This window comes from Anthonomus grandis, chromosome 2 (genome assembly GCF_022605725.1).
Source record: "Anthonomus grandis grandis chromosome 2, icAntGran1.3, whole genome shotgun sequence".
NCBI lineage: Eukaryota > Metazoa > Arthropoda > Insecta > Coleoptera > Curculionidae > Anthonomus > Anthonomus grandis.
Window position 1 is genome coordinate 4,702,482 of NC_065547.1, and position 27,003 is coordinate 4,729,484.

At 32.9% G+C, this 27,003-nt stretch overlaps 1 protein-coding gene across 1 annotated transcript in view; it reads left to right on the forward strand.

The window, feature by feature from the left end:
* The window catches only part of LOC126750532 (DNA replication licensing factor Mcm6-like), a 49,867-nt gene extending 23,580 nt beyond the window's left edge, over positions 1 to 26,287 (forward strand). Inside the window, exons 7-12 of the mRNA XM_050460172.1 lie at positions 1,449 to 1,681; positions 1,735 to 1,826; positions 6,509 to 6,670; positions 10,674 to 10,767; positions 18,832 to 19,101; positions 26,045 to 26,287. Coding sequence (XP_050316129.1) covers positions 1,449 to 1,681; positions 1,735 to 1,826; positions 6,509 to 6,670; positions 10,674 to 10,767; positions 18,832 to 19,101; positions 26,045 to 26,155 — 962 coding nt within the window. The 3' untranslated portion in view covers positions 26,156 to 26,287. The remainder of the gene's footprint in view (positions 1 to 1,448; positions 1,682 to 1,734; positions 1,827 to 6,508; positions 6,671 to 10,673; positions 10,768 to 18,831; positions 19,102 to 26,044) is intronic.
* Positions 26,288 to 27,003: the final 716 nt, after the last annotated feature.

The following is a 27,003-nucleotide window of genomic DNA, read 5'->3' on the forward strand; positions in this document are numbered from 1 at the left end:
TAGTACCAAAAACTTCGTGGCAAAGAGATACAAGTGAATATTATAGGCAGGGGCACCAATTTAGGGAGAAAGTCACCGCATGTACCGGTTGAGGTTGATGTCAAGCGGCAACACTAATCGTACCCAAAAGACGGCCTAGTTCGTCATAAGTGTTCACTCTTGGGACTCACCGGACGCGGGTAAATTAAAGGCACTCATTTAGCTTAGAACAACTTTAATTACTCATGGAAATACGGTTTTTAGAACCGAGAATTAAAATATCGTGTTCATCCAACGAGAGATCAAAACGGAAGACCAAAGAAAATAACCAGAGCGCGAGAGTACAATCTGTCACTACTGTCTTAACAGATTCTAGGAGGTGATTCTAACAAGGAGTGAAAGGAGTCCTTTTGTTTTTGCAAAAAAACTGTTATTAGACAAATTAAAAAGCAAACTTTAGGAAGTTACAAATTCTCACGTTTCCGACAATATTTATATTTGAATGCCTTTTGTACACAATAAGTTTGATAGTTTTTTTTGCTATTTTCCAAATCATGGACGTAATTCGAGACCAGGCATTATGATCTACCGTAAACATAGGCTATCTCTCAGAGAAGGTAGTTCGACCTATGCATGCATAACATTTTCTAATGGCTTGCCACAGCAATTCGTCAAATAAAACACAAAATTGGAAAGAAAATTATTTCAAAATTTATTATTAATTGAACTACTGTGGATGAGTGCTTTCTTAAAAACACATTTTTAATAATTATTGTAGTAATAAGTTGTTGTAGTATTTTAGCATAGGTTTTGTTTGTAATTTTTCTTTTTGACTCTACTTATTCAATCAATATTCTTTTTGTTAAATTTTGTATGGTTTTTTTTTAAATAAATATTATTTATATCTATATCTAACTGCATTTGCAGTTGGACTTATTTATGCAACTTCCTGGAATAGGAAATATAAATAAAATCTACATAAATATAAAATAATTAACGAATTTTATTAGCAATATATTTTACTGACTCAATTGCCTGGAATAGGAGAAATAAGGTTTTTTTTCTAAAAATTACGTTTTTTCCACGCAGTTGAAAACACTTTTTATTATAAATTTCTAAATTATTTAATAAGCTTAATACTCAATTTATATTGATATCTCGACTTTACCGATTGACTTCCTGAAATATGTAAATTTCAGTTTATTTTCCAGGGAATTAAAATTATTTGGTTACTCAACTTCCTGGAATAAGGAAAATTAGGAGGGCTAATTTATTAATCCATAATTTTTCTCATAACTTTCTTTTATATTGTAGAAAAACGACAAGGAAATTTAATTCATATTTTGTTGATTATGAGCGTTGCATTAAACGTATTTAAATTAGGTGTCTGTTAATGAATCATTGTATAATTTTACTTTACTTTAAGGGTTTTATAAAATTAAGGAGAATTGTTTGGTTATTGTCTTTAGGCGTTCGTGCCACTTTAAACGCCAGAACGTCAATTCTGGCAGCTGCCAATCCAATAGGAGGTCGCTACGATCGATCCAGATCCCTTCAGCAAAACATCCAACTTTCCGCTCCGATCATGTCCAGGTTCGATTTATTCTTTATCCTCGTTGACGAGTGCAATGAGGTGATCGATTATGCAATCGCAAGAAAAATCGTCGATTTGCACAGCAACATTGAGGAAACCGTTGAGAGGGTAAGCCATTGTAGACATTGAAACCTTTGAAAATATCTCTGATTTAATCTCAGGTTTATTCCAAACAAGAAGTGTTGCAGTACATAAGTTTCGCCAGGAAATTTAAACCGGTTATAAATAAAGAGGCTGGAGAGCTTTTAGTGAGGTAAGCTTAAGTAAGTTTTATGCGTAAACCAACAATTGGTTAAGTTGGAAGAATTTTGGTTCATTATGCTCAAAGAGACCTTGATACAATTTAAAGCAAATTGAAAAACACAAAGTCTCTTGGTCTCAAAAACAATATAATCAAATAAATTATAGATACCATGTTTCACTTATTAAGCATATTTAGGTCATCACTGCGAGTCAAAGAATTGACTTGTAGTTATGCAAGATTTTGGATAAATAAAAAAAAATTCAATACATATTAAGATTTAAAAAAATCTCCGTTTTTTTCGATCAATTTTGCTCTACATTTATATTATGTACATAAATAAATTAGAAATATCACAAATTAAAGCGTAATTCAAGTACAATCAGTTTTTCTTAAAATCATATGTATTTAATTCGTAAAAGCCAACATGGCGGAAATAAACCTAAATAAATCAAATTTTTTTTTTTGAACACTATTTAATTTTTTTAATAAACGCTAATATAACATAATTATTTTATCTGTAATAAAATTGATATATATCTTTATGTTATACAGGGTGTCTCACGACGAATAGAAGCGATCGATATCTCAGAAACTAATTTTTCAAAAATTTTGAAAATTTGACAGCATGGCACAGTCGATGGCGGCCATACAACTAAAATATTTTGACAGTTGTGACGTTTCCGGTTATACCGGAAGTAGGTGTCAACTTCGTTATTTTAAATGGAACACCCTGTATATTTTTACATTTTTGGCTTCCACATGAAATTCTAGGTATATTTTATATATAATGTCCTATACCTAAGTGTAACCGTTTTTGACATATTTTTAATTTCATCTGAAAAACTATGTTCATAAGCCCTTACATAATTACCGATTACTCCCTATTAGTAGCCTTTATTTATTGGTTAGTTTTATTTTTAAGGAAGGACCACTTTTAAAGACTTATTTAGGGGGGTCAAAAACTAGCATTAAAAATTAAAATGAAAAAATCATTAAAAGTAATTTTTTTAAAATGGAAACCCCTTATTTTTATAATTTTTTAATAAAGATAATTAAAAATAATCCAAAAATTGATGGTTTCCGAAATATTGACAGTTTAAATTTGGCTTAATATTAAAAAAAGCCGTATAGTTGTACACGGCTTTTAATAAATAAAAAAATAATATATACATTTTATATGATGGCCTTTGAAAAACAAAATAAAAGTAAAAATATATTTTTTACAAAAAGAAGTTTTAAGAAAAATGAGAAAATTAAATTTACATTCGATTTTACAACTCAAAATTAAACTCGTACACCATTAAAAATATACAGGAAAAAAAACATAAAAAAGAGATTAATATTTTGTTGGTAGTCCTTTATTTTTTATAACGTCTGCCAAACGATTGGGCATTGATCGCACCAATTTTTCACAATATTCGGGTGATATTTTAGACCATTCTTCTTGAATCACTACTTTTAATTGCTCTTTGTTTGAAATTTCATGGTTTTTTATAACAACTTTCAAATGTGACCATAAGTTTTCAATGACATTAATATCTGGACTTTGTGGTGGAGTTTCAAGTACTTTTGGACAGTTATGGAGCAACCAATTCTTTACTTTCTGTGCCTTATGCTTTGGATCATTGTCCTGGTAAAATTTAATTTTTTTTTCAATTCGGAATTTTCGGGCGCTTGCCTTTAAATTCTGCTTAAGTATGTCCAAATACATGTTCTGATCCATTATACCCTCTATAAAATGTAGATTTCCAGGACCTGCAGCTGACATGACTGAACCACCTCCGTGCTTTACTGTGGCTCGTATATTTTGTTCTTTGAGAGATTCATTGGGCTTTCTCCACACTCGTTGTTGTCCATTTGATCCGAAAATACAAAATTTACTCTCATCTGTAAAAATTACGTCCTTTCAAAATAAAAAATCTTTGTCTCTGTGTTCTTCAGCAAAGCTTAACCTCTTGATTTTATTTATCTTACTGATCCAAGGTTTTCTTCGAGCCACTCTACTATGAATATTATTTTTTTTTTAGAAAATTTCTGACTGTTTGAGGATTAACTGTTTTTTGTAAATATTTCTCAATTTCTTTTGCCAACTACGGTGCTTTTTTTTTCCACAACTCCTTGCACGGTAGAGTGTGGCCTACAAACCATTTTGGAAATTTGTCGCAATGATTTTCTATCTTTCCAATGTTGTATAATTAATTTGCGTTCTACAACGCTTGTTTGTCCACGCTGACGCCCCATATGGTAAAAGAAGGACAAAAAATTAATATAAACTCAATTAAAAATTACACAGGAGTGTTAAAAGTAACAGATGCTCTTAATACCAAGTGCTAACTATAAATAATATTAATGTTATTGTAAAGTAAATATGATATACGGGTTTCATTTTGACCATAACATTTTCTTATCTTTTATACTTTTTTATGCTTAGCATGCATTCTTTGCATATTTTTGCTCAACAACTTTAACATTTTATGCTGATTGCAGATATAATATAGTTGGAAATATTTTGCACGTTATTTGTACAGAATGTAAAAGAAACCTTAGGTGTACGAGTTTCATTTTGACTGACTGTACCTAGAATATCATGTCGAAGCCAAAAATGTAGAAATATACAGGATGTTCCATTTAAAATAACGAAGTTGACACCTACTTCCGGTATAACCGGAAACGTCACAACTGTCAAAATATTTTAGTTGTGTGGCCCCCACCGACTGTGCCATGTTGCCAAATTTTCAAAATTTTTTAATAATTTGTTTCCGAAAGTACTGTCGGAAATGCTGTTACTGTATCTAATATCGGAGGTATTTGTTTCCGGGTATAGAGAATCCGCTTGAAACATAATTGTTTTATTCGCAAACGATATTAACAGATGGCGCTTTTATAATAATAATAACGTTTATTAATCCACATATACATATGTTTACAAAGCTGTAAAAAAAACATAATTGTACCAAAAAATAACATACAAAATTCGGATTAAAAGGCATAATTTCAGCTCCCCATCGCAGTTAATTAGCTAATAAATGCCACCAAATGTCTGAAATTGAATTTTTTGGACTTTGCATGCATTTTTCTCAGTAAGGCGACGATGTTTAAACTGCTGACTGTTCTCGGTTTGATAAAAAAAAAACAAAAAAAAAGGAGGCATTTATTTCCAACAGGTTTGTTACCCAATTACAGGAAAGAATAAAAGAAAAAAAATATAAAAAGAAAAAAAACATTTACCAAAATGCTTAACATTCTATGCACTTAAACAGACTATCTATATACATACTAGAAAGACTCTGCATCACCTATTTACTTAACAGCTTCTATAATGGACATTAAACTGTCAACAAAAATATCGAACCGTGCATGTAAATTATTATTAATATAATTCTGACACATTATATTAATAGGGGATTTAAACAAAATATTACTCCTAGCGGGATTTACATAAAATAATCTAAAATGCCTAGAGTTTATTCTTGGTACCCGAAAATTTAATCCAGCCAAAAGGGTGGACGCGGTATGAATAAGGTTATATAAGAATTTTATGGAAAGAATTTCTCTTCTTTTTGCTAAGGGTATAATATTAAATTTATTTAAGTATAATTGACTATCCAAACCTCTGGCTGGAAAGACACCTTCCTCTCTAAACCAGAGATACTTCATAAACTTGCGCTGAATGCGCTCAATATCATCTATCGGGTATTATCTATCAGGATCATAAATTGGGTACCAAATTAGAGATCCGTATTCTATTTTTGAGCGTATGTAAGTGAAAAAAAGTAGTTTTAAAGTATTAATATTTTCAAAGTTCCGACAGTTTCGATAAACAAAACCCAACAATTTGGCAGAGTCAGAAACTATTTTTGCTATATGCTTAGCGAAACTTAATTTTGTATCATAAGTAATTCCCAGATCAATCGCCTCATCCACTCTGGCCAACACAACATTATTTGCTAGAAAATGAGAGAATAGAGCATTTATTAACATTTAAATACAGTCTATTGACATTGCACCAATTCTCTACTTAAAGCCTTCATATTCAACAAACTGTTTACGACCTCGTAAGTAAGATTTTATCAAAGCAACTAAATCCGTAGAAAAACCAAAAAATGTTAGCTTATGAAGAAGTACAAAGTGATCAATTTGATCAAATATTCCCACAAGAAAAAATCTAGCGGTGTTAATTCAGGTGACTGGACTTCAGGCACCTTTATTTCCGATCCAGTACCTTTCAAATCTATTGATCAAGGAAATTTGATACAATCTGCCAATTATGAGGTGGAAAGCTAACTACTATTTACTAAGTTATCTCGAAAATCATCAATATTTGACGTTTAGTGCATTATACATTTTTGATCTAGAATTACATAAAGAATAAAAATTCAATAAAATATTCAGGGCGTTCCGTTGAAAAAAAACTTACTTGACAATGAAAACTTTGTTTTTGAGACACTTTGTACATTTATCAATGCTGCCAATAAAATTAGTATTTCCAAATAAACAGTTTTATCTTAAGTTCTGTTTCATATCATAAACAAAGGCGTAAAAAATCGTGTGTAAATAGGGTTGGCACGCCCTGTATTTAGGGCTTAATTCTGTAAGTGAAACATGTTATCTATAATGAATTTTTTATTATTATAGTTTTTAAGATCGAAATTCCGCGTTTTGTCGTATCGTAAACAATTATTGATCCCTAGTTTCTATAATCGCCTGAGATTGAGAGACAGTTCGTCCACCGGTAAATCCACCTGGAGGATAACGGTGAGACAATTGGAGAGCATGATACGTTTATCAGAGGCCATGGCGAGAATGGATATTAGCGACGAGGTGCAGCCCAAGCATGTCAAAGAAGCATACAGGTAAGCCTTAGTTTTTTTCCTTACTTCTTCTACAGGGTGTGCCAACAAGGTGTACGGCTAAGATAGCGCCTTAACTATACGAGGTAGAGCAAAAAGGTCTACAGCAAAGTTGTAGAGTTGACAAAAATCTACGAACTAAAAATATTTTTAGTTCGTAGGTTTATGTCACATACTAGGTGTGTCACAAAAAAGTTACTATAAAATATGATTTTTTTAAACGGTACGCCCTGTATATTATGGTACTAAAATGTGAGGCAAAAAGAGTACTTTACTTTGGTATAACGTTTTTAAAATTTCCGTGCGGCGTTGCAACGTAATTAATTTTTTTATGTTATTTTTTGCCTTTTAGACAGTTCGTTTAAAAAATCATAATTAACTTATAACTTATTCTGCGTGTATGAAACTTGTACCACAGTTAGTCTAGGGTACCTCCTCTATTTTAACGAACGTTTTTAACGAACTTTCAAACTTGCTGAAATTAAATACGCAATATCTCAAATTTTTCAAATGGAATACCCCGTATATTTTTATTTAATTAAGTTTGTCCCTCAAATACCTTCATTTTTTATTTAATATGTCCTATACTGCCCTGCTTAACGAAAACGCCGTATCTACGAAAATGGCGTTTCGAGAAAAACGACATTTTATGTTTTGCTTCTTGCAGTTGACATTTATAAAACTTTTTAACTAATTCTTTTAAAAAAGTCTATTAAATAGAAACAAAATATGTTACTTTTTGAGTAACATATATTTTTTCATAACATGTACTTACGGTATTTTAGTTTAAAATTTAAGTCACCTATATTAGCTTCATAATATATGCCGTATTATATTAAGAAAGTAAGCATAAAGAAAAACTACATTGAAGAAAACCTTTTATTAAATTAAATATAACGTATTATTAGAGTAGTAAAACATGAACATTAAAATAACAGTGAACTCACTCATCATCGGAATCACACATATCCACATTTTCGGAAACTGGTAGCTCTTTCCAAAACTGCAATCTGTTTGTGGGAATAATTGCAGAAAGCTTACTCAACAGATTTTCCTTTCTCTCTTTGGAAATACCGCGCGGTGTTTGTATGGGTTTGGGAGGTGGGATTCCAGTTTTAGAAAATTTGGCTGTTAATACATTTAATGTAAGGAATTCAGAATCAAAAGTATTTTTATATTCCAGGGTGTATTTACCCCTTTCAAATCTGACATGAACCATTGACTGCAAATATGGACCAGGAGATCTTTTACTCAATTTGTAATGCGATGTATAATCACCCCATTGAAAAAAGTGTTGGATATCCATAACAGCGGTGAATCGAGACTTCTCCGATCTGGCCTTTTGATCACAATCCACAAAATTCTGGATATCATACCTCTTCCCTTTTTTCTTTAATGAATGCTCGACTTAGTGGTGGAATGAATCCGCGCTCATGAAAGTATGACCGGGTTCGAAGTATTTCACATCAATTTTTTGTGCTGAGATATCATCAGAGTTTACCATATATATAAAAAAACAAAACAGTCCCCAATTTTTGTTTTGTGCGCTACAATTGTCTAGCCAAAACGTAATCTCTTTTGCGTCTCTATTCATGACAAAGAATCGATGATATGCACATGTAATGTCAGATTTCGATCTGCCAGCGGTTGCTTCATGCCAGAGGACAGCACAGGCTTTATTTTGTTTATTTTCACTGACGGGAACAAAAGACTCATTGAAGACGATAATCCTTTGGGTGAAGATTACTTCTTTAAACATCTCTACCCTTGGCAGCATAATCACCTATAAAATACAAATCTTATAAATTAATTTACAAACAAATTACTTAACCACTTTCTTGCCTTTTGAAGATCAGCAGATACTATCAAACTACTTGAATTGCCCTTTGAATCACCGTCTCTTTGGTAAGCTTCTCTTGAAAGTTTTACCTTTTGTTTATGGGAAGCCCATTTTTGACATACATCACATTCATCACTTATCCTTTCTTTATCATGTCCCACTTGCCTACAGTGTAGTTCAAAAACTTTACAGGACCAATATTCCTCATGTCCTAGTTTTACAAAGGAAATTTTTTGCCCTGCTACTACTTCACGGTAAATTTGATATGAGACAGGTATGTTGGGATATTTCTGTTTGAAATGTTTATGCATAGCCATAATATTAATATCTGACGGAAGGTAACGTCTATTTGGGGCATGTGCTCTCCGAAAATGTGAGATAGTTGGCCCAAATGAATTTATGTGTTCTACAATAACCGTACGATCAATTTTTTGGTTTGGAGTTACGTTTGTTCGACGAGTAGGTTTGTAAATAACAGTATCTCTATTTGTAGCTGCCTTATTTGTCCTTAAAGATATGAAAATATTATATATATATAAGCAGAAACTTAAACAAAACCTTATCTGCACTTAATGCTCTTCACTTCTCAATAACAATTAAACGTAAGTTTAAAATTTATTAATCACGTTACTGTTTTACCGGACTTTTTAATTTTTGCACCTGCGATCATTACAAAAGACATGTTTTTAAAAACAAAAACCTAACCTCCAAATCAGATACGGCGTCGTCTTAAGCAGATCGCTGTCGAAGATGCTGAAAATGTTTGGGTGATTTGCCGTATATGCACGCACACATGTAGATACGGCAATTTCTTTTAAAAATTGTGGTTTACGGCAAATTCATTAACGGAAACTAAAATTTGTGCATATACGGCAAATAAGATTACGATATTATTCATTATATTACTTTAATGTTCAGATACGGCTTTTTGGCCAACGCCAAAAGTTGCAGAAGGGATGATAAATGCCGTAAACTAAAAATCGAAAAAATGTTGGTTACGGCGTTTTCATTAAGCAAGGCAGTATAGCTAAACCAAGTACTTTTTGAGTAAAAACTTTTCTGTAAAATACTATGCATAAAACGGGTATGGCCCGCAAGGTTCCCAGATTTGACTAAACTGGATTTTTTCTTGTGGGGATATGTGAAGGAAAAAGTCTATCAAACAACTCCTACCACAAGTGAAAATATGAAAAATAAAATTCGGGAGATTTTTCAAACGGTCACGCCAATTATGTTGGTAATGATTCATTCTCAAAAAGGGTAAACGTTTGCGTACAAAATTTAGGAGATCATATTGAACAGAATTTATAATAATTGTAATTGATCTTTAAAATTTAAAATTAGTGTAACGATGTACATTTATGCAAAAATACGTAAGTATGTACCTAGTATGTAATTTATTTTTGCTGTTTTAGGTGAATAATTGTATTGGTGAATTTTTCAAGTATGTAATAATAATAATAATAATAATTGTAGGAAAAGTAATAATTCTAATTCTTCAATAATTTTTTCTAAGCAATCTTGATCAAAACTTAAAGAATACCCGTTTTATGCATAGTATTTTACAGAAAAGTTAAAATATCTCAAAAAGTACTTGGTTTAGCTATAGCACATATTAAATAAAAAATGAAGGTATTTGAGGGACAGACTTAACTAGATAAAAATATACAGTGAGATATTACGTATTTAATTTCAGCAAATTTGAAAGTTCTTTAAAAACACCCTGTATTAAAAAATTACAAATTATACTCAGCCTAGAGGAGGTACCCTAGACTAACTGTGGTACAAGTTTCATAGGCGCAGAATAAATTTTAAGTTAATTATGATTTTTTAAACGAACCCACTAAAAGGCAAAAAATAACATAAAAAAATTAATTACGTTGCAACGCCGCACCGAAATTTTAAAAACGTTATACCAAAGTAAAGTACTCTTTTTGCCACACATTTTAGTACCACAATATACAGGGCCGTACCATTTAAAAAAAAATCATATTTTATAGTAACTTTTTTGTGCCGCACCCAGTATACATAAAAATATTTTTAATTCGTAGGTTTTTGTCTACCCTACAAACCGAACTTTGTGCTCTACCTCGTATAGTTAAGGCGCTATCTCAGTTCTATCTACCTTGTTGACACACCCTGTATAATAATGTGTTATTATTCAAGGTTACTAAATAAATCCATCATACGAGTCGAACAGCCCGACATACACCTCGAAGCGGATGAAAACCATTCAATACATGAAGACCAAATTATGGAGGTTTGTAGTACACATACATACAGGGTGTCTCTAAAAAGTCTGTACAAAATCCTGGGACATATTCTTGAGGTCATAATAAGCCGATTTAAAGCAACTTACCCTAGCCCAGAGTTGCTTGGTTTTTTAGTTATAGGGTGTTAAATCTAAGACATAAAAATCGAATTTTTTACGCCATATCACTTTGAAAATTGGTATCTCGGGGTTTTTTTGTTATGAGCAACTCGAAAGTGAGCATCTTTTTACTGTGGCCGATAGAGGGCGCTCCATACTGCACTGTTGGTGGTGTAAAATGGCCATAACTTTTTTGCAAGTGTGGTTTTTGTTTTTTTAGTAAAGGAAACGCTTTTGAGTAAAAGACATTTCGTGTTTTGGTCTTTGAGGCCACACCGGAATAATAAAAAAAAAATTATCGTTACTTTTAACGTAATTCGCAGGACGATTTTTTTTGATTTAATGCGAAGATACATTTTAACACGGCGTAAAAAGTTAAAAAGTCCTCTTTGCATCAGGTCCTCATTGTTCTTCAGTATATTGGCTGCATTTTGAATCCTTGCTCATAACTCTTTTTCTGTATTAATTGCTCTAGAGCAGCGTTACTCAAAGTGTGCTCCGCGGAGCAACCTCCGGTAGGGCTCCGCCAGCAGTCATAATAAATGAATGCACGTATTAAAGTGGACCCTATAAGAATAAAGTTACGTAAGATAAAAATAAACAACCAAAACGAAATGCCTACTTATAGGTGTTACTGGTACATATACGAAAATTTAATATATATATTATTAAGTAAATGCCCGACCTATTACATCGAAATGTTACAGCGTTACTCGTACGCCACCATTCGCCCCCGGACTATAAGCAATCAAATGACCTCGTCTGGCTCTCCGAAGTTTCTGAGGATGGTTGCTGGTATAATATAAAGGAGGATTGTTTGGCGCGGAGAATGTGTCGACCCAGCTATTTTTGAATAGCAGTTGCTTTTGCTACTGCTACACAAAAATAGCAGTTAATTAAAGCTGCTATTTAAATAGCAGTTGCTAAAGTGTTACTTTATAAGTAGCGAGTAGCGTTGAAGACAATGACAAATAACTTTATAAAGAATATTTGCTTTTTTTTTTAATTTACTAGCTAAATTTTGAATTTTCATGAAAATTTTTGTCATTCGGTGTTTTTTTGTTTTAAGCAATATTTTGTTGAATTTTTTAGTGTAGGTACTCGTCGTCTTCACTTTTTGTTAAATAAATTACAATAACTCAAACCTCAAACGCTCAAGTGTTAATTATCGAAATAAGAAATTTCACCGCAAATAATACAACAAAATTGTTAGAACAGCATAGATGGCAAGTGGTAGTGATCCCTAGAAGTCCTGAAACTTTTCAAGCCTTCAAGGAGAGGTATGAAACAAAATACTGTGATTGGTAGCAGGCGCGAACGCCTGGGATTCACAGACAGGGCTTTATTCTCGATTTGTTATTGTTTTTCTGTCTCTATATTAAACGATTGGCGGGCGCCTGGGATTCACCGTCGATAAACCAATGGGAATGCGGGTTATTTGCCTTTTTTGGTGGGCGATTGGCCACATCCAGTCCTATGTGTTAGTTATTGTGGAAAAAGTAGCATATATAACGTAGTATCATAGGAAGATAAAAAACAATAGAAAGGTGTGAAATATTTCAAAATATTAATTCAAAGTTAGTGTGCTGTGTTTGCTTGTTCGAAGATTAGAATTTAAAAAGGTAAATTCCATTGAATATGTTTTGAAGTTGTTATTTATTTGTATATTTATTTAGGTTCTTTTATCTAACTAACAAGACGAATAAGAAATCAGATATTTGGAACTTCTTCTCTGTCTCAGATGAAGATAACAGCAAAGCCAAGTGTAATATATGTAAGTTAGTTTTTTCATATAAAACGTCTGTAACGAACCTTAAAGCACATCTTAGCAGAAAACATCCTTCTGTAAGACTGCATCACTTTGAACGTGTTCAGAACACTAGAAAAGCAAATACTGAACAGCATACCCAAAACGGTGGTACTTCTACTGTTAGTGAACCCTGTAGTTCTAATACAAGTGTGTTGCCATCGACTTCTAAAGGAAGTTCATCAAATATAATTCCCTCGGCTCGATCTGAAGCTAAAAAGATGCAGCAACAGTTAATGCCTGAATATACTCATAAGAGAATTACAATGTCCCAACAAAAAAAATTGGACGAGCTTCTATTGAATCTTATTATAAAAGATTTTCAGCCATTTTCCGTGGTTGAAGACACCGGTTTTAAAGCTTTTATTTCAGCTCTAAACCCTAGGTATAAATTGCCTACTAGAAAAACTTTAAGTAATGCTCTTCTTCCAGGACGAAGAAGTGCAGAACAAAGTTTCGGATGTTTTAAGAGAAGTCACATCTATGACAATTACAACAGACTGCTGGACATCTCGAAATACAGATAGTGTAATGGCAGTTACAGTACATTTCATAGATCCTGAATTTAATGTCAAATCTGTTCTTTTGGATTGCGTTGGGTATGAGGGAGGGCACAGCAGTAGGAATTTAGCAGATAATCTTTTAAATGTTGGAATATACCTGAAAAATCCATCTTGCTGTGCATTTTAGATAACGCTGCAAATATAAAGAAAGCGATTACTGTGGACTTAAAATGGAGGCATTTTGGTTGGCTATGCACATACCTTAAATTTAATAGTAGCCGATGCTCTAAAGTTAATTCAGGAAGGGACCTTAAGGAAAATTAGTAAAATTGTGACACATTTTAAGCAAAGTGCAAATGCCAAACATAAGTTTGATAATGCTCAACGACAACAAGGCAAAGAACCGAAAAACTCAAAAAGGACGTAGCAACAAGATGGAACTCCACATATATAATGCTAGAAAGATTTGTGGAGTTTAGAAGAAGCAATACGAACAACTCTAGCATTAATGGATTCAGTTTGTCTGCCAGTCATTCCCACAGAGGAGTGGACATTTATGAAGGAATTAGTAATTATATTAAAACCATTTTTTGATGTAACTGAGTTAATGTCTGGGAAAAATACGTCACATTATCTTTAGTTATAATCATGACAAATGGGTTGAAAAATGTTTGTATTGAGATGTCGAATAGCGATCAGTTTACTACCGAAGTTAGCCAAAATTTTATAAAAAATCTTATACAAAACATAACATCACGGCTTGGAGATTTAGAGTCCAGTAAGACCCTAATTGTGTCAACATTTCTGGATCCAAGGTTTAAGAATATTGGTTTTAGTAATCCTGTCGTTTCAGATAAGGCGAAGGAATATGGTACTGGTTTAGTAGTTAGAGGTTGGTGCCGGTAATGCGACGTCAGAAAAGCCACTATTTGACCTTTGGAAGCAGTTTAATAAGTCGGTGTCATCTCATCCTAAGGTCAATCAAAGTCCGCAGGCACGTGCTATAGTTGAAGTAAACCGTTACTTGGAGGAAGAAATTATCCCAAGGAACGAGGATCCTTTGAAGTGGTGGGCTAACAATGGTGCGGTTTTTCCAAATTTAAGCCATGTCGTCCGATGCAAGTTTAGAACAGTTTCAACTTCAGTTGTATGTGAATGACACACTGAAGGTAAAAACGAAAGTATGAAGAATCATACATCAATCTCGGATTTGTTGATTCCAACGGCTCACCTCTTGTATGTTGTGCCGCAAACTTCTTCCTAATAGTTCGATGGTACCTGCTAAGATGCGCCGACATTTAGAAACTGTACATCCCGACTTCAAAAACAAAAGTAAAGAATTTTTTCTATGTAAAAAAGAACAATTATTAAGAAGTCAAAAAACTATGACGTATGCGACTCAGACTGTGAATGAAAAGGCCACGGAGGCATCGTATTTGGTTAGTTACCGCATTGCCCAAGCAGGAGAAGCGCACACTAGCGCTGAAAACCTAATAAAACCATGTGTGGTAGACATAACAAAATGTATGCTCGACGAAAAATCTGTAAAGCATCTTTCTACAGTGCCGCTTTCGAACGATATCGCAGCAAACATAAAACAAGAACTGGTTTTGCGGCCACTGCATCCTGCATAGACAATCACCGATGGTTAAGAAAATGCCACCAAATCAAAAATTGGTCCTTGATGAGTCAGTAAAAATAATTAATTTTGTCAAGTCACGTCCACTACAATCCCGATTGTTCTCAATATTATGTGAAGATTATGATAGCGATCATAACCACTATTGCTCCATACTGAAGTGAGATGATTGTCTTGGGGTAAAACTTTGACAAGGCTTTTTGAACTAAGAACAGAATTAGAAGCTTTTCTTACAGATGTTCCTTTTAATTTAAAAGACCGTTTGTCCGATAAAAGCTGGTTATTTAGACTAGCATTTTTAGTAGACATGTTTGGAAAACTTAACGAATTAAACCTGTCACTTACTACAAGGAAAACAGATAACAGTTTTCAATGCTAACAACAAAATAACTGCCTTTAAAAGAAAATTAGATTTTTGGATTACTTGGCTTGGTAAGAGAGAAATCGAAAGCTTTTCATTGCTAAATGAGTTTCTTAGTCACTATAGTCTTAGTGATACAGAAGAGAGAATTGGTGCAATATCTCAATGATCTGCAAGGGACTTTTGAATCTTACTTTCCTGAAGAACAGAATAGAAAATTGAAAATAAGCTCATGGATTCAAAACCCTTTTTCATCTAAATTGCAGAAGCCTGAAAATATGTCAAATCAGATCTCTGAATCATTTCTAGAAATGACATAGGATACAAGCATGGACTCATTGTTCAAAACAATTTCACTAAATGATTTTTGGTGCAGGGTTCGTGATGAATATCCACAACTTGCCACAGAAGCTTTGAATGTTCTTCTGCCGTTCCCAACAACGTATTTATATGAAACGGGATTTTCAGCATATACAGCTACAAAAACAAAATACCGCAATAGACTGGATGCCGAACCAGACATGAGAATTCAACTTTCTTCTATCAAGCCTGACATTACCCAGTTGATGAGGAATAAAAAAAACAATAACATGCCTCGCATTAAATGAACTTAGTGTTATCATTTGCTTACTATCTCATTACTTACTGTATCTATCTTTTTTTGTATGATTAATAATAAACAATTTACATATAACTGCTCTTTTAGTTTAGAGTTAAGGGTTCCGTTAAAAATTTAGTTTTTTAAAAGGGTTCCATCACGAAAAAAGTTTAAGTAAGTTTAAGTAACTGCTCTAGAGTATAACATCGTTTTTAAAGACCTTAAGGCGTCGTAGTCCTGCTCATTTGCCGCTTTTCCAACATCTAATCCGCTCTCGTGATTGATCACTTTTAGCATCTTAGAAAAGTACTTAAAAAAAAACCTAAGTACTTAAAAAAAAAACTTCACATCAGAATGAGTTGAAAATTGGTCAAAGTGTTTCTTATTCGATTCCGCACAGATTCACTATTTTGTTTTGTGATATTCGATCTGGTTATCTTAAAATTTAATAAACTGTAAATAAAATACCATCAGTAAAACTGGCAACGACGTGAAAACGCCCGACCAAGATGCAAGCCAGCCTGAACAGCTGACGAGGGAAGCCAATAATAGCAAATCACAAAATGTAAATTATAACGGATCGCCAAACAAAATAGTGAATCTGAGCGGAATCGAATAAGAAACACTTTGATCAATTTTCAACTCATTCTGATGTGAGGTTTTTTTTTTTAAATACTTTTCTAAGATGCTAAAAGTGACCAATCACGAGAGCGGATTAGGCGTCGGAAAAGCGGCAAATGAGCAGGACTACGCCGCCTTAACAAAAAATTATCTAATGGAGTCAAGTGGTGGCCACCAGGAGGGTCATTTCTTCTTTCAATTCAGCTGCTTGGATATTGTTGATGCAAATAATTCCGAACATTTAAAGTAAAATGCGATGGAGCCTCATCATGCATGAACCACATATAATAATAATAATAATAGAAATATTTTTATTTGCAAAAAAAAAGTTACATGGTAATACAGCGCGCAGTCAGCACAGAAAGCCAACGTACAATTTTACTACAAAATCTACTTAAGTATTTAAATCTACAATAACGTTTTAAATACAAATTACAAATGTCAAGTAAAAACAAGAAATATACATAAAAAAATAAAAAAAATTCATACTGAATTAAATGCTTTTGTTTGCTCATTAGGGTCTTCTTATATTAGTTTTTAAATTGTTGTTCGCTTAGGATGGGTTAGTAACTACTTTCATAAAGAAAGTTTCTAGATGAAGCAATCTACGATTCTCCAACGTTAACCAGTTCAAGTTATTAAATGTATGAGATATGTGGTCATATTTCCTGAGATTGTTAATAAAGCGAGAACAAGTATATTAGGTTTTTAGGAAGTTGTAATTCTTCTAATAAATCTGGCAGCGTATGTTGTAAATGTTATATGCTAAATAATTCACACCAGTTAATCTTGGTAAAATTACAGGACCGATTATAAAATTGCCAATGATTGCCGTTCACACATTGACCCTCAACTTATGTTGAAAATGAGTTACTTTAGTGGCATTGGGATTCTCATCAGCGTAAACATGTTCATTATGAAAATTAGTTACACCACTTCTTGTAAAGCATGGTACATCTGTAAACAAAATTTGATTAGCAATTAAATTTTGATGTCTGTTTTCATTGACAGAAGGCCAAAATTGTTGTTCAAAATCCGTAGGCAAAAGGTCTTACACTTACCACTTTTAAATGTGGTAGGGATAAAGCTGCTGTTCTTTCAACGTTCTTCGAATCACATCCATACATGTTCCTACTTCTAAAACTAACCGTCTGGTGCTTAGTGTAGGATTTTCATGGATTCTTTCCAAAATTTGTTCCTCCATCCGAGGAGTCCTTATCATACGGTGTCTTCCATAATTGACGAGTAACACTACCGGTTTCGCGAAGGCATCTCTCAATAGCAGCAAATGCTTGATGAATTGTTATACAATAAGCAAGAACTAATAACATATTTGTCATTTATCCAAAACTGTAACTTTCAGCCATTTTATCAAATTAGAAATTTAATTTTTACTTAAAAGCTTTAAGCTTAAAACGTCCTATTTATTTTCGCACTAGCAAACTCTCACTGAAACACGTATCGTACCAAATCAAACAATGCTTTTTTCTTCCGAACATATGCGTGATTCCGAACTCAAAATATCTTGGTAACGGTTAATTTTAGCGGGTTCTAACAAGTACCTTGTTTACCCAAAAACGTTGGGAAAATTGTTTGCTTTACAAACAAAAACCACACTTGCAAAAAAGTTATGGCCATTTTACACCATCAAAAGTGCAGCATGGAGCGCCCTCTATCGTCCACAGTACCAAGATGCCCATTTTCGAGTTTCTCATAAAATAAGCCCCTAGGTACCAATTTTCAAAGTGATATGTCGCAAAATGTTAAAATCTATTCATATTTTTTAAATATCTATAATTAAGAAATGAAGCAACTTTGGTCTAAAGTAAGTTACTTTAAACCGGCTTATTTTGACCTCAGGAATATGTCCTACTATTTTGTATAGACCTTTTAGGGACATCCTGTATATTGTTAAAAAAAAATTAAACATTCTAATCTCTTGTCTCCAAACATTAATGAAATTTCGGCATTTCTCTTAATTTATGTAAAAAAAAAAACAAATTACATCTTACCATCGATAAAACTAGAAAACCCTAGAATACCAGACAAAACTTCAATGTTCCAATGTCCACTCCAAAGAGTGAATTGACTAGGAACCCCTTAAAAGTGAAGTATTTTATAGTATTACTAAATATTTTGATCATGTCTGGAATAAACCTTGTGTACAAGTTTTTGATCTTGATTTGTTTTATTTTCTTTTCTTATATATTCTATATTTGATGCCTTTTTTTTTATTGAAAAGACTGCATTTTGCTAGCTTTAATATCTTCTCTTTTGTGTATTTTGAGATTTAGGTACTCTTTAATCACTATTTACTTACCTATTTTTTAAGTGCTAAATATTCTATTTAGTAGATAGCGTCGTCCACATATGAAAACAAAGCATGTTTTTCTTTAATTTGAAATATATACTCCCTAATTAAAGGAAGAAACGCCCCAGACTCCAGTTCCGGTTCAGGAATCGGGCAAAAAGAAAATGGTTCTCAGTTTCGAGGAGTACAAGAACCTGAGCAACATGATTGTGGTGTACATGAGGAAACAGGAATCCAAAATGGAGGAGGAAGGTACCGGGGTGCACAGGAGTGATGTTGTGGAGTGGTACCTGAACCATATCGCCGATCAAATTGAATCCGAGGAGGAGCTGATCGAGAAGAAAGACTTGTTGGAGAAGGTTCTGGATAGGCTGATATACCACGTAAGTTGTTAATTAATCGGTATTTCATATTTAAGGGTTAAAAATGTAAGAAATTTTATTAATTAATAAAGTATCTATTAGTTACTGCCAAATAAACAACTTGCTTGACACAATACGAGCCCTAACTAATAATAAAAAAGAAAAAAAAAGAAAGAATAAAATTCCAGTTTACCGAATTCTTTTAATTAATTTTTTTTTATTTAAAAATAATAAATTAATAACATTTTTTATGTTTTAGAGAATTATTTTTAAGGTTTAATAAAATTTTGATGTTAAATAATATTTATTTAATTGTTTGATAATCAAAAAATGTTGACAACTAAATGTTGAAACATGGGTGCTTTTGCTCAAATTTTTCCAGTTTTATTAGCATGACGCGAAGATGGCTTTAAATAAACAAAAGTAAGTAGTGCGTTGTTAACAATAAAAATTTTGATGCGTCACTTGACCATTAATAATCAATTACGGTCATTTTTATTACGAGTAAAATGCAATAATGGCTCGTGGAAAACCTACTGATCTAAAAGTGCGAGAAATTATTATCCGGCAGTACCATAAAGGGAAAACAATGCGAGAAATCTCCAGTGAATTAAATGTTGCAACAACTACTATATTTAATATAATTAAAAAATATGGTGAAACTGCCAGTATTGGTGTTCGCGGCAAAAGTTTAGGACGTCCAAAAGTTGTTTCTCAAAGAAATGTAAGAAACTTGATTAAAATTTGTAAGTCGGGAAGAAGAAATACTCTACGAGAAGTAACTGCAAGGTGGAATAGAGAAAGTGGGATAAATGTTTCCAGAGAATGCTGCCGCAAATATATCCACAAGAGCGGTCATAGTTTTTATAAGGTATGTTTAATAGGCTGTTTTGTGCTATATTATTTTAATTTTTCAAATTTTTTCGCCTAGGCCAAAGAAAATCCATTGTTAACGGAGACTCAAAAAAGGAATCGTTACATTTGGGCCAAATCAAAACTCTCGCGGACCAAAGAAAATTGAAGCAAAGTTATTTATAGCGACGAAAGCAAATTTGATGTCTGTGTCGGAGATTATCGAAAGCGTGTGATTCGGGACAAAACAGAAGCATTCCATAAGGATTGTCTTAAAAGGACTGTAAAGTTTCCACAGGGCATCATGGTGTGGGGTTGTATGTCAGCTAAAGGGTTGGGAACGTTACACTTTATTGATGGCATAGTAAATGCAGAAAAATATCAAGACATTCTCGAACATTCGCTTTTACCAAGTGCAGCAAATTTATATCCATCTGGAGATTTTATCTTTCAACAGGATGGCGCCTCATGTCATACTGTTAAATCTACCAAAAAATAGATGGGGGAACATAATATTAAAGTTTTGTCACACCCCTCTAGCAGCCCGGATCTCAATCCAATCAAAACACTTTGGCACAAAATGAAGCAACGCCTAAGAAATAGTCCGCGGCGTACTTTGCCACAACTACGTGCTAAACTACAGGAAATGTGGGATAGTTTCACCCCTGAATTTTGTGAAGGTCTAATTGGTACAATGCCTCATAGAGTTCAGGCTGTTATTCAAGCTAAGGGCGACGTTATGCCTTATTAATTTGTATTTTCCTTTTTTAAAACTCACTTGTTCCAATATTTAGTTGTCAGCATTTTTCAATTATTTACCAAGTAATTAAATACTAAATAACTTAAAATATATAAATAAATTATAAAAACAATATTAAACATTATAAAAAAGCGTTCATTTCATATTTATGATTTAAAAAAAATTTAATAAAATATTTTCGCTAAATGGGCATTTTATTTCAAAATAACTGCTTGTTCCAACATATTATAGTTGTTAGGGCTCGTATATTGAAGTTGATACAGTATATAATTTAAAAAAATAACATGGTGTTTTAAGACTGAACCGTTAAATAGTCATATATTTTTAAGCTTTTATACCTACATATACAAGGTGTCTCACGATGAACTCCGACATTGAATTTTTTTGTTTTAAAGGTAGATTAGGTGTTTCTGAACAAAATTTCTTCATCATGACCCACCTCAGATGTAACCCATTTGACTCACATACGAAAATGCCATTATACTTATTACTTCTATTTATTCGACCTCTAAAGGGACTTAATGTAATGGATAAGGACTAACTAAAATCTACAAAATATAACAACCCATAACCAATGTTAGATATTCTTTTTTTAACAGATGACAGTTTAGAGGCAAAAATATCCAAGCCATGTTGCAATATTACAGTACTATATGTTTTTAACATTAAAGACAGAACAACTGCACAAGTTTATTTACAAGTTACATTTTGTATATGATTGAAATGTTTTCTAAATTCTGTTTTTTCTGTATTTAATTTTGTTTTAATATCTCGTATTATTTTGAAGAAATATGAAATGTAAAACAATTTTCTTGTATGATTCCTTAAGATTAGGCTGGAATCTCCAGTCTCCTTGGATAAAACATTTTAGTTAAATTAAGTCATTGTCATATCAAAAACTAGTCAATTGTACTATCGTGCCGAAAAAAAACTGGGACAGCAAAATCTCCTAAATCTCTTGGTCTGTTAGAGTAATATGTTTTGATGTTGTCAAAGTTAATTTAATTTTGTGACAGCCGCGTCAACAAAATCGTTTTTTCAAAATGCCTCCATTATCTCCTCAACAAAAAGCGATAACATACACTCGTCTGATGGATGGAGTTCCTATAAGAAGAATCGCAGAAGAATTGGGCATTAGTAAAAATACCGTTTCCTTAGCTAAGGCAAAAATTGCAATATGGAGCTATTGTAAGAAATCCAGGTTCTGGTCGGCCACAAATTTCAAACGACACTTAAGATAGGGAGTTAGTTTGGCTTTCTAAGAAACAATCCATTTAAAACATCAATAAAGGCGAAAGAAGACACGCATTTTCCTGGTTCTGCTAATAAAGCTCATAGTAGGATAAGAAATTCGGAAATTAAAAGTTGCCGTGCAACAAATAAAATATTTTTGACTTAAGCAAACAAACAGAGAAGATTAGAATTTGCGCATCAATATGCACACCAAAACAACATATGGGAAACGGTAATATTTTCGGATAAAAAAAACCTTTCAATCGTGCAATAATGGCAAAATCCGCGTTTACAGGCCTTCTAATACCAGATGTAATGAAAGATATACACATAAAACTAATCAAAGTGGACGTTTTGGTATAAACGTTTGGGCCTGGATTAGTTTTAGAGGTCTAGGCGTTTGTCAAATAGTGCAGGGAATTGTTCAGGAGATTGCAATATCCTTCCAATTGAAAAGGTTTGGGGTAAAATGGCAAAATATATGTATAAAAATAACTTTAGGCCTAGAAATCAGAATGAATTACGCCTAAAGATAGATGACGCATGGGACCAAATAACCGAAGAATATACCAGAAACTTAATTTTAAGTATGCCACGACGTTTGCAAGCTGTAATTGATAACGACGGTGCGCTTTTTAAATATTAATAATTTTTTATTCCATATTACCAACAAAGATATTGGGTTTATTTATAAAATGTGTTCCAAATAAAATAAATATCGAAAAATGAAAATGTTTTGTATCAATATTATTATTTAAATATGTAGGGTCAATTGGGGTAAATGTAAACTGGGGTAATTGTAGACACATCTAAAATAAGAAACACAACAACATTTAGATTTCAAATTTGACGCGAAGCTCACTATTCGAGTCGTGCCGACGTCGGGCGAACGCGGTTTCCCTTGAAACTTTACTCCTGTTTGTGCTCTTCTTGCCTTAGTTGGCTGATGCAATTTGATGTGTTTGGTGGTTTTATGTTGAATTTCGGCACTGAAGTTTTCGAATGCAAATCATCGAGGTAAGTTAGATATTTCATTTGGACATTGTTTGTTATACTATTGTGTCTATTTTACGCCTAAATGTCTGTCGACAAATTTTATAATCAGTAAAATAATTCAGTGTTTACATTTCCCTCTAATAAATTTGTTCTTGGGGGAAATGTATACACACTTTTGGGGTAATTGTAAACATAATAAAATTAGTGTCTCGCCGATAATTTATGTAAAATGAGTAATTTCTTTATCTTGTTGCAGTGTAAAGATGCCTTGTATTTATGTAAGGAAAAAAAAAGCACCTTCTTATAGAACTGAAGATGTTGCGAATGCCGTTGCAGATGTCCAAAATAAAAATAAAACCTATCGTCAAGCAGAAACGTTTTATGGTGTTCCCAGATCAGTTATTTACCAAAGGATAGGAGGAAGAAAGACTCCATTAAATGTGCGAAAGGGTGGACGTTCCCAAGTTTTATCCTCAGATATCGAAAATGAAATAGTGAAATGTTTATTGGCACGTGCTGCGATGGGTTTACCATGTGACAAAGCAGAACTTAGACAACTGGATGGAGAGTATGTTAATGCAAAAGGTTTAAGAACACCATTTAAAAATGGAGTACCAGGAGAAGACTGGTACTACTCATTCATGAGAAGACATCCTGAACTGTCTCTTAAGGAACCGGAACATTTGCAAAAACTGCGGAAGGATGCTAGAAAACTTGAGATCGTCTACCATTTTTTTGATGACCTGAAAAGAATCATTGATGAAAATAATTTAGATGATAAAGGAAGCTTTATTTTTAATGCTGACGAGTCAGATTTTAATAATGATCCCTATCGTATTAGGGCAATTGGAGAGAAAGGAAAAGCCCTGTGCCGGATATCTGGAGGCTCTGTAAGAGAGTCGACGACAGTCTTAGGATGTGTTTCTGCCGATGGAAAAGCACTTCCACCGCTCATCGTATTCAAGGGAGCTGGAGTTCAGGCTCGTTGGACTTCCAATAGCTCCTATCCAGCGATCTATATGCGGCCTCCACTAATGGATGGATGGAGGAGCCGCAATTTTTCCAGTGGTTTACGACAGGGTTTATACCTCACATTAAAGATTTAAGAACTTATCAAAACCTTCTAGATCAAGCAGCTCTACTGTTGTACGATGGTCACAGCAGTCATATGAGCGTCAGAATTATTGAAGAGGCAATGCACAACAATATTATTTTGATAAAGTTTCCAAGCCATCTTACGGATAAGCTTCAGCCTTTGGACAAGTGTGTCTTTGGACCCTTAAAGGTGAACTGGAATAAACAATTGGTGAAGTTTGGTAAGGAACAAATGGGGCGAGGGTGTGGACGGCTAACTAAGGAAAAATTTACCGAATTACTTGGCATTACTTGGCAAGAGTCTATGGTTTCTAGCAATATTATATCTGGATTTAAAAATACTGACGTATACCCAGTTGATCGAAACAAATTCCCACAAAATGAATTTACACCAGAAGACTTGGCCAAATACGAAGCTGCCCTCAAAGCTCCGAAATCTGTAACATCCGATGCTATTATTATCCAACCAGTATCCTCTAAATCAACTGTTGTTGCAATTTCTGAACCAAAACCACTTCTACCCACGGTCGACGATCAAATGTCAAATGCCTTCAACTTCATCATGTTGTAGTCAACATCATTCAGTGTCATCAGCTGAAAGCCGACAGCAGCCTTCTACATCGTCAACTGACTACCAAAAATGATTAGTGGCATCTACCCATAGTCCACAACCATCGACGTCATCGTCTATTAGTAAATCGACAGAAATTACCAAAATTTTCTTGCCACTCAGCCGCCGTGAAGATATGTGTTGGAGAGAAAAAACAAGTCATACCGAGATTAAAGCAACAAAGATATGGAGAGGTATTAACAACCAACCAAGTCTTGGAAAGACTAAGAGAAGCAGAAGAGAAGAAGAAAAATAAAGGAAAAAAAAAGGCTAATCCGAAAACGGACAACAAAAAGTTAGAGCCGAAATTGAAAAAAAAGAGAAGTGAACCAGTTGCAGAGTCGCAAAGTTCTGATGGAGAAATAAGTCTAGGTGATACTGATAATGAAATAGATTGGGCAGAACCGGAAAAACAAGATATAGAGCTTAAAACAGTCGAGAGTTCAGACTTGTCCACAGGGAAATTTATTCTTGTGCAGTTCAAAGGTGGAAAGAGAAAGACTACTCTTTTTAAATATGTGTGTTTAATTGAAGCTGTGGATGAAAAATTAATGGAAATCAAAGTGACTGGTCTTAAATCCTGGGATGCATCAAAAATGCTTTTCAACGTTGTTGAAACTGATGTCAGTTATATAACCTTGAATCAAATCATTGGTGTGCTTCCCAATCCTGGCATTCAAATGAAGGGAGAGAGAATACTATACAACTTTCCAGCAATAGTTCCTGTTTATGAGCAAAACTAATTTTTTATACCTATAATATTATTATAATTACATACTTAGAATAAATTTCTTTTATTAGCGTTCTCAAAAATAGTTTAGTTTTAGTTAAAATAAACAGAACTGTTGGAAAATATTTACTTTTATCTCGATTTTTCATTTATATTGCAAGCAAAACCTTTAAGGTCACATTATTTTGGGGTAAATGTAAACACGACTTATATCAAAAAATATTTTGCTACACAACGACTTTATATAGTTTTAGCCCCAGGTTTTTTTCTGGTAGAGTAAATGTATCAAGAGATGCTTGATTACAATTACCCCTAAAGAGTAGGGGCAAATGTAAACGGACAAGTATGTTGAATATATTTTTTTATCTTAATGTGACTTGTAATTACAGAAAACCACCAGTAATTATCAAAGAAGATACTATGAGCTATGTGACTGCTACTTTACATATATAACATAATGCGTGATGTCCGAAAAAATCACAAAATAAAAAAACAAACTTTTTAGATTCAATTTATTCAAAAAAGCACCAAAACAGATGTTTTTTTTATGAATAAGAATATTTACTGTACAAAAGTGACGATTTGGCTCAATTGAATACCTAGAAAAAACACTTCCATTGCATGAAAATTTAATCCTTATTTGTAAACGAAACTGTTAAAATAACTGTTTTTTTTTGTGATATTCCAGGATCAAATCATTATCCCTTTAACAAAAGTGGGACTTAAGGGCAAATCCCAAGAAGAAGAGGAAGAAGAAAATCCGTTACTAGTTGTTCATCCTAATTACGTTATAGAATAATTAACTTGTAATTATGCCACTTGTAATCAGGTTAAAATCGTCTTATATTTAAGTTTTAATGTTTAAATTAAGGATATTTCGTCAGTATTTTATATTGATTTATTTTTTATGAAAAATAAACTGAAACGTAAATTTGTTGTTTTTTTTTTAAATTCTAGATTTTGTGACGTTTACACTGTAAACCAAAATACAGTAATTTTACAGGAAATAAAGTAGGTCATGATAAAAAAGACAAAACGCATTCAAAAATATATATGCACTTGGAAATGCCAATAAGCTTAAATTTCTACAGTATGTCTATGTTTTGAACAAATTTCTATTAAGGATAGAGGTTTCATTCAATAATTAATATGTGCCCCAAGTGATAAAGTATCTTTTATGTATCTATCAAAAAATATGAGAAATTGAAGGTTTTTGAGCAAAATGAAATTTATGTTTTAGAGCATTTTTTGGCACCCTTGCGTATTCTATATATTTTATTTTTATTTATTATTATTATACGGGATCAACCCTATTACAAAACAGAATAATACAACATAATAATTCATTTAACCTTACCACATTAAAAATATCACAAATATTAAAAATTAAAATACCTTTCATAATCAAAAATTAACAAAAAGATTCAAATAATTTCTCTAATTTGATGCCTAAACTGAGACAAGGTAATGCCCAAAATATCCGCTTTACCTGAGTTTAACAATCTTAAAAGTCCTCTCAATTGGAGAATCATCTTCAGAAGTTCAGGGCAATTTATATGATCATTTAACAACTTGAATATAATAATAAGATCTGAATGTAAACGTCTTTGTTTTAAAGTTTTTAGATTCAGCATATCTAACCCATGG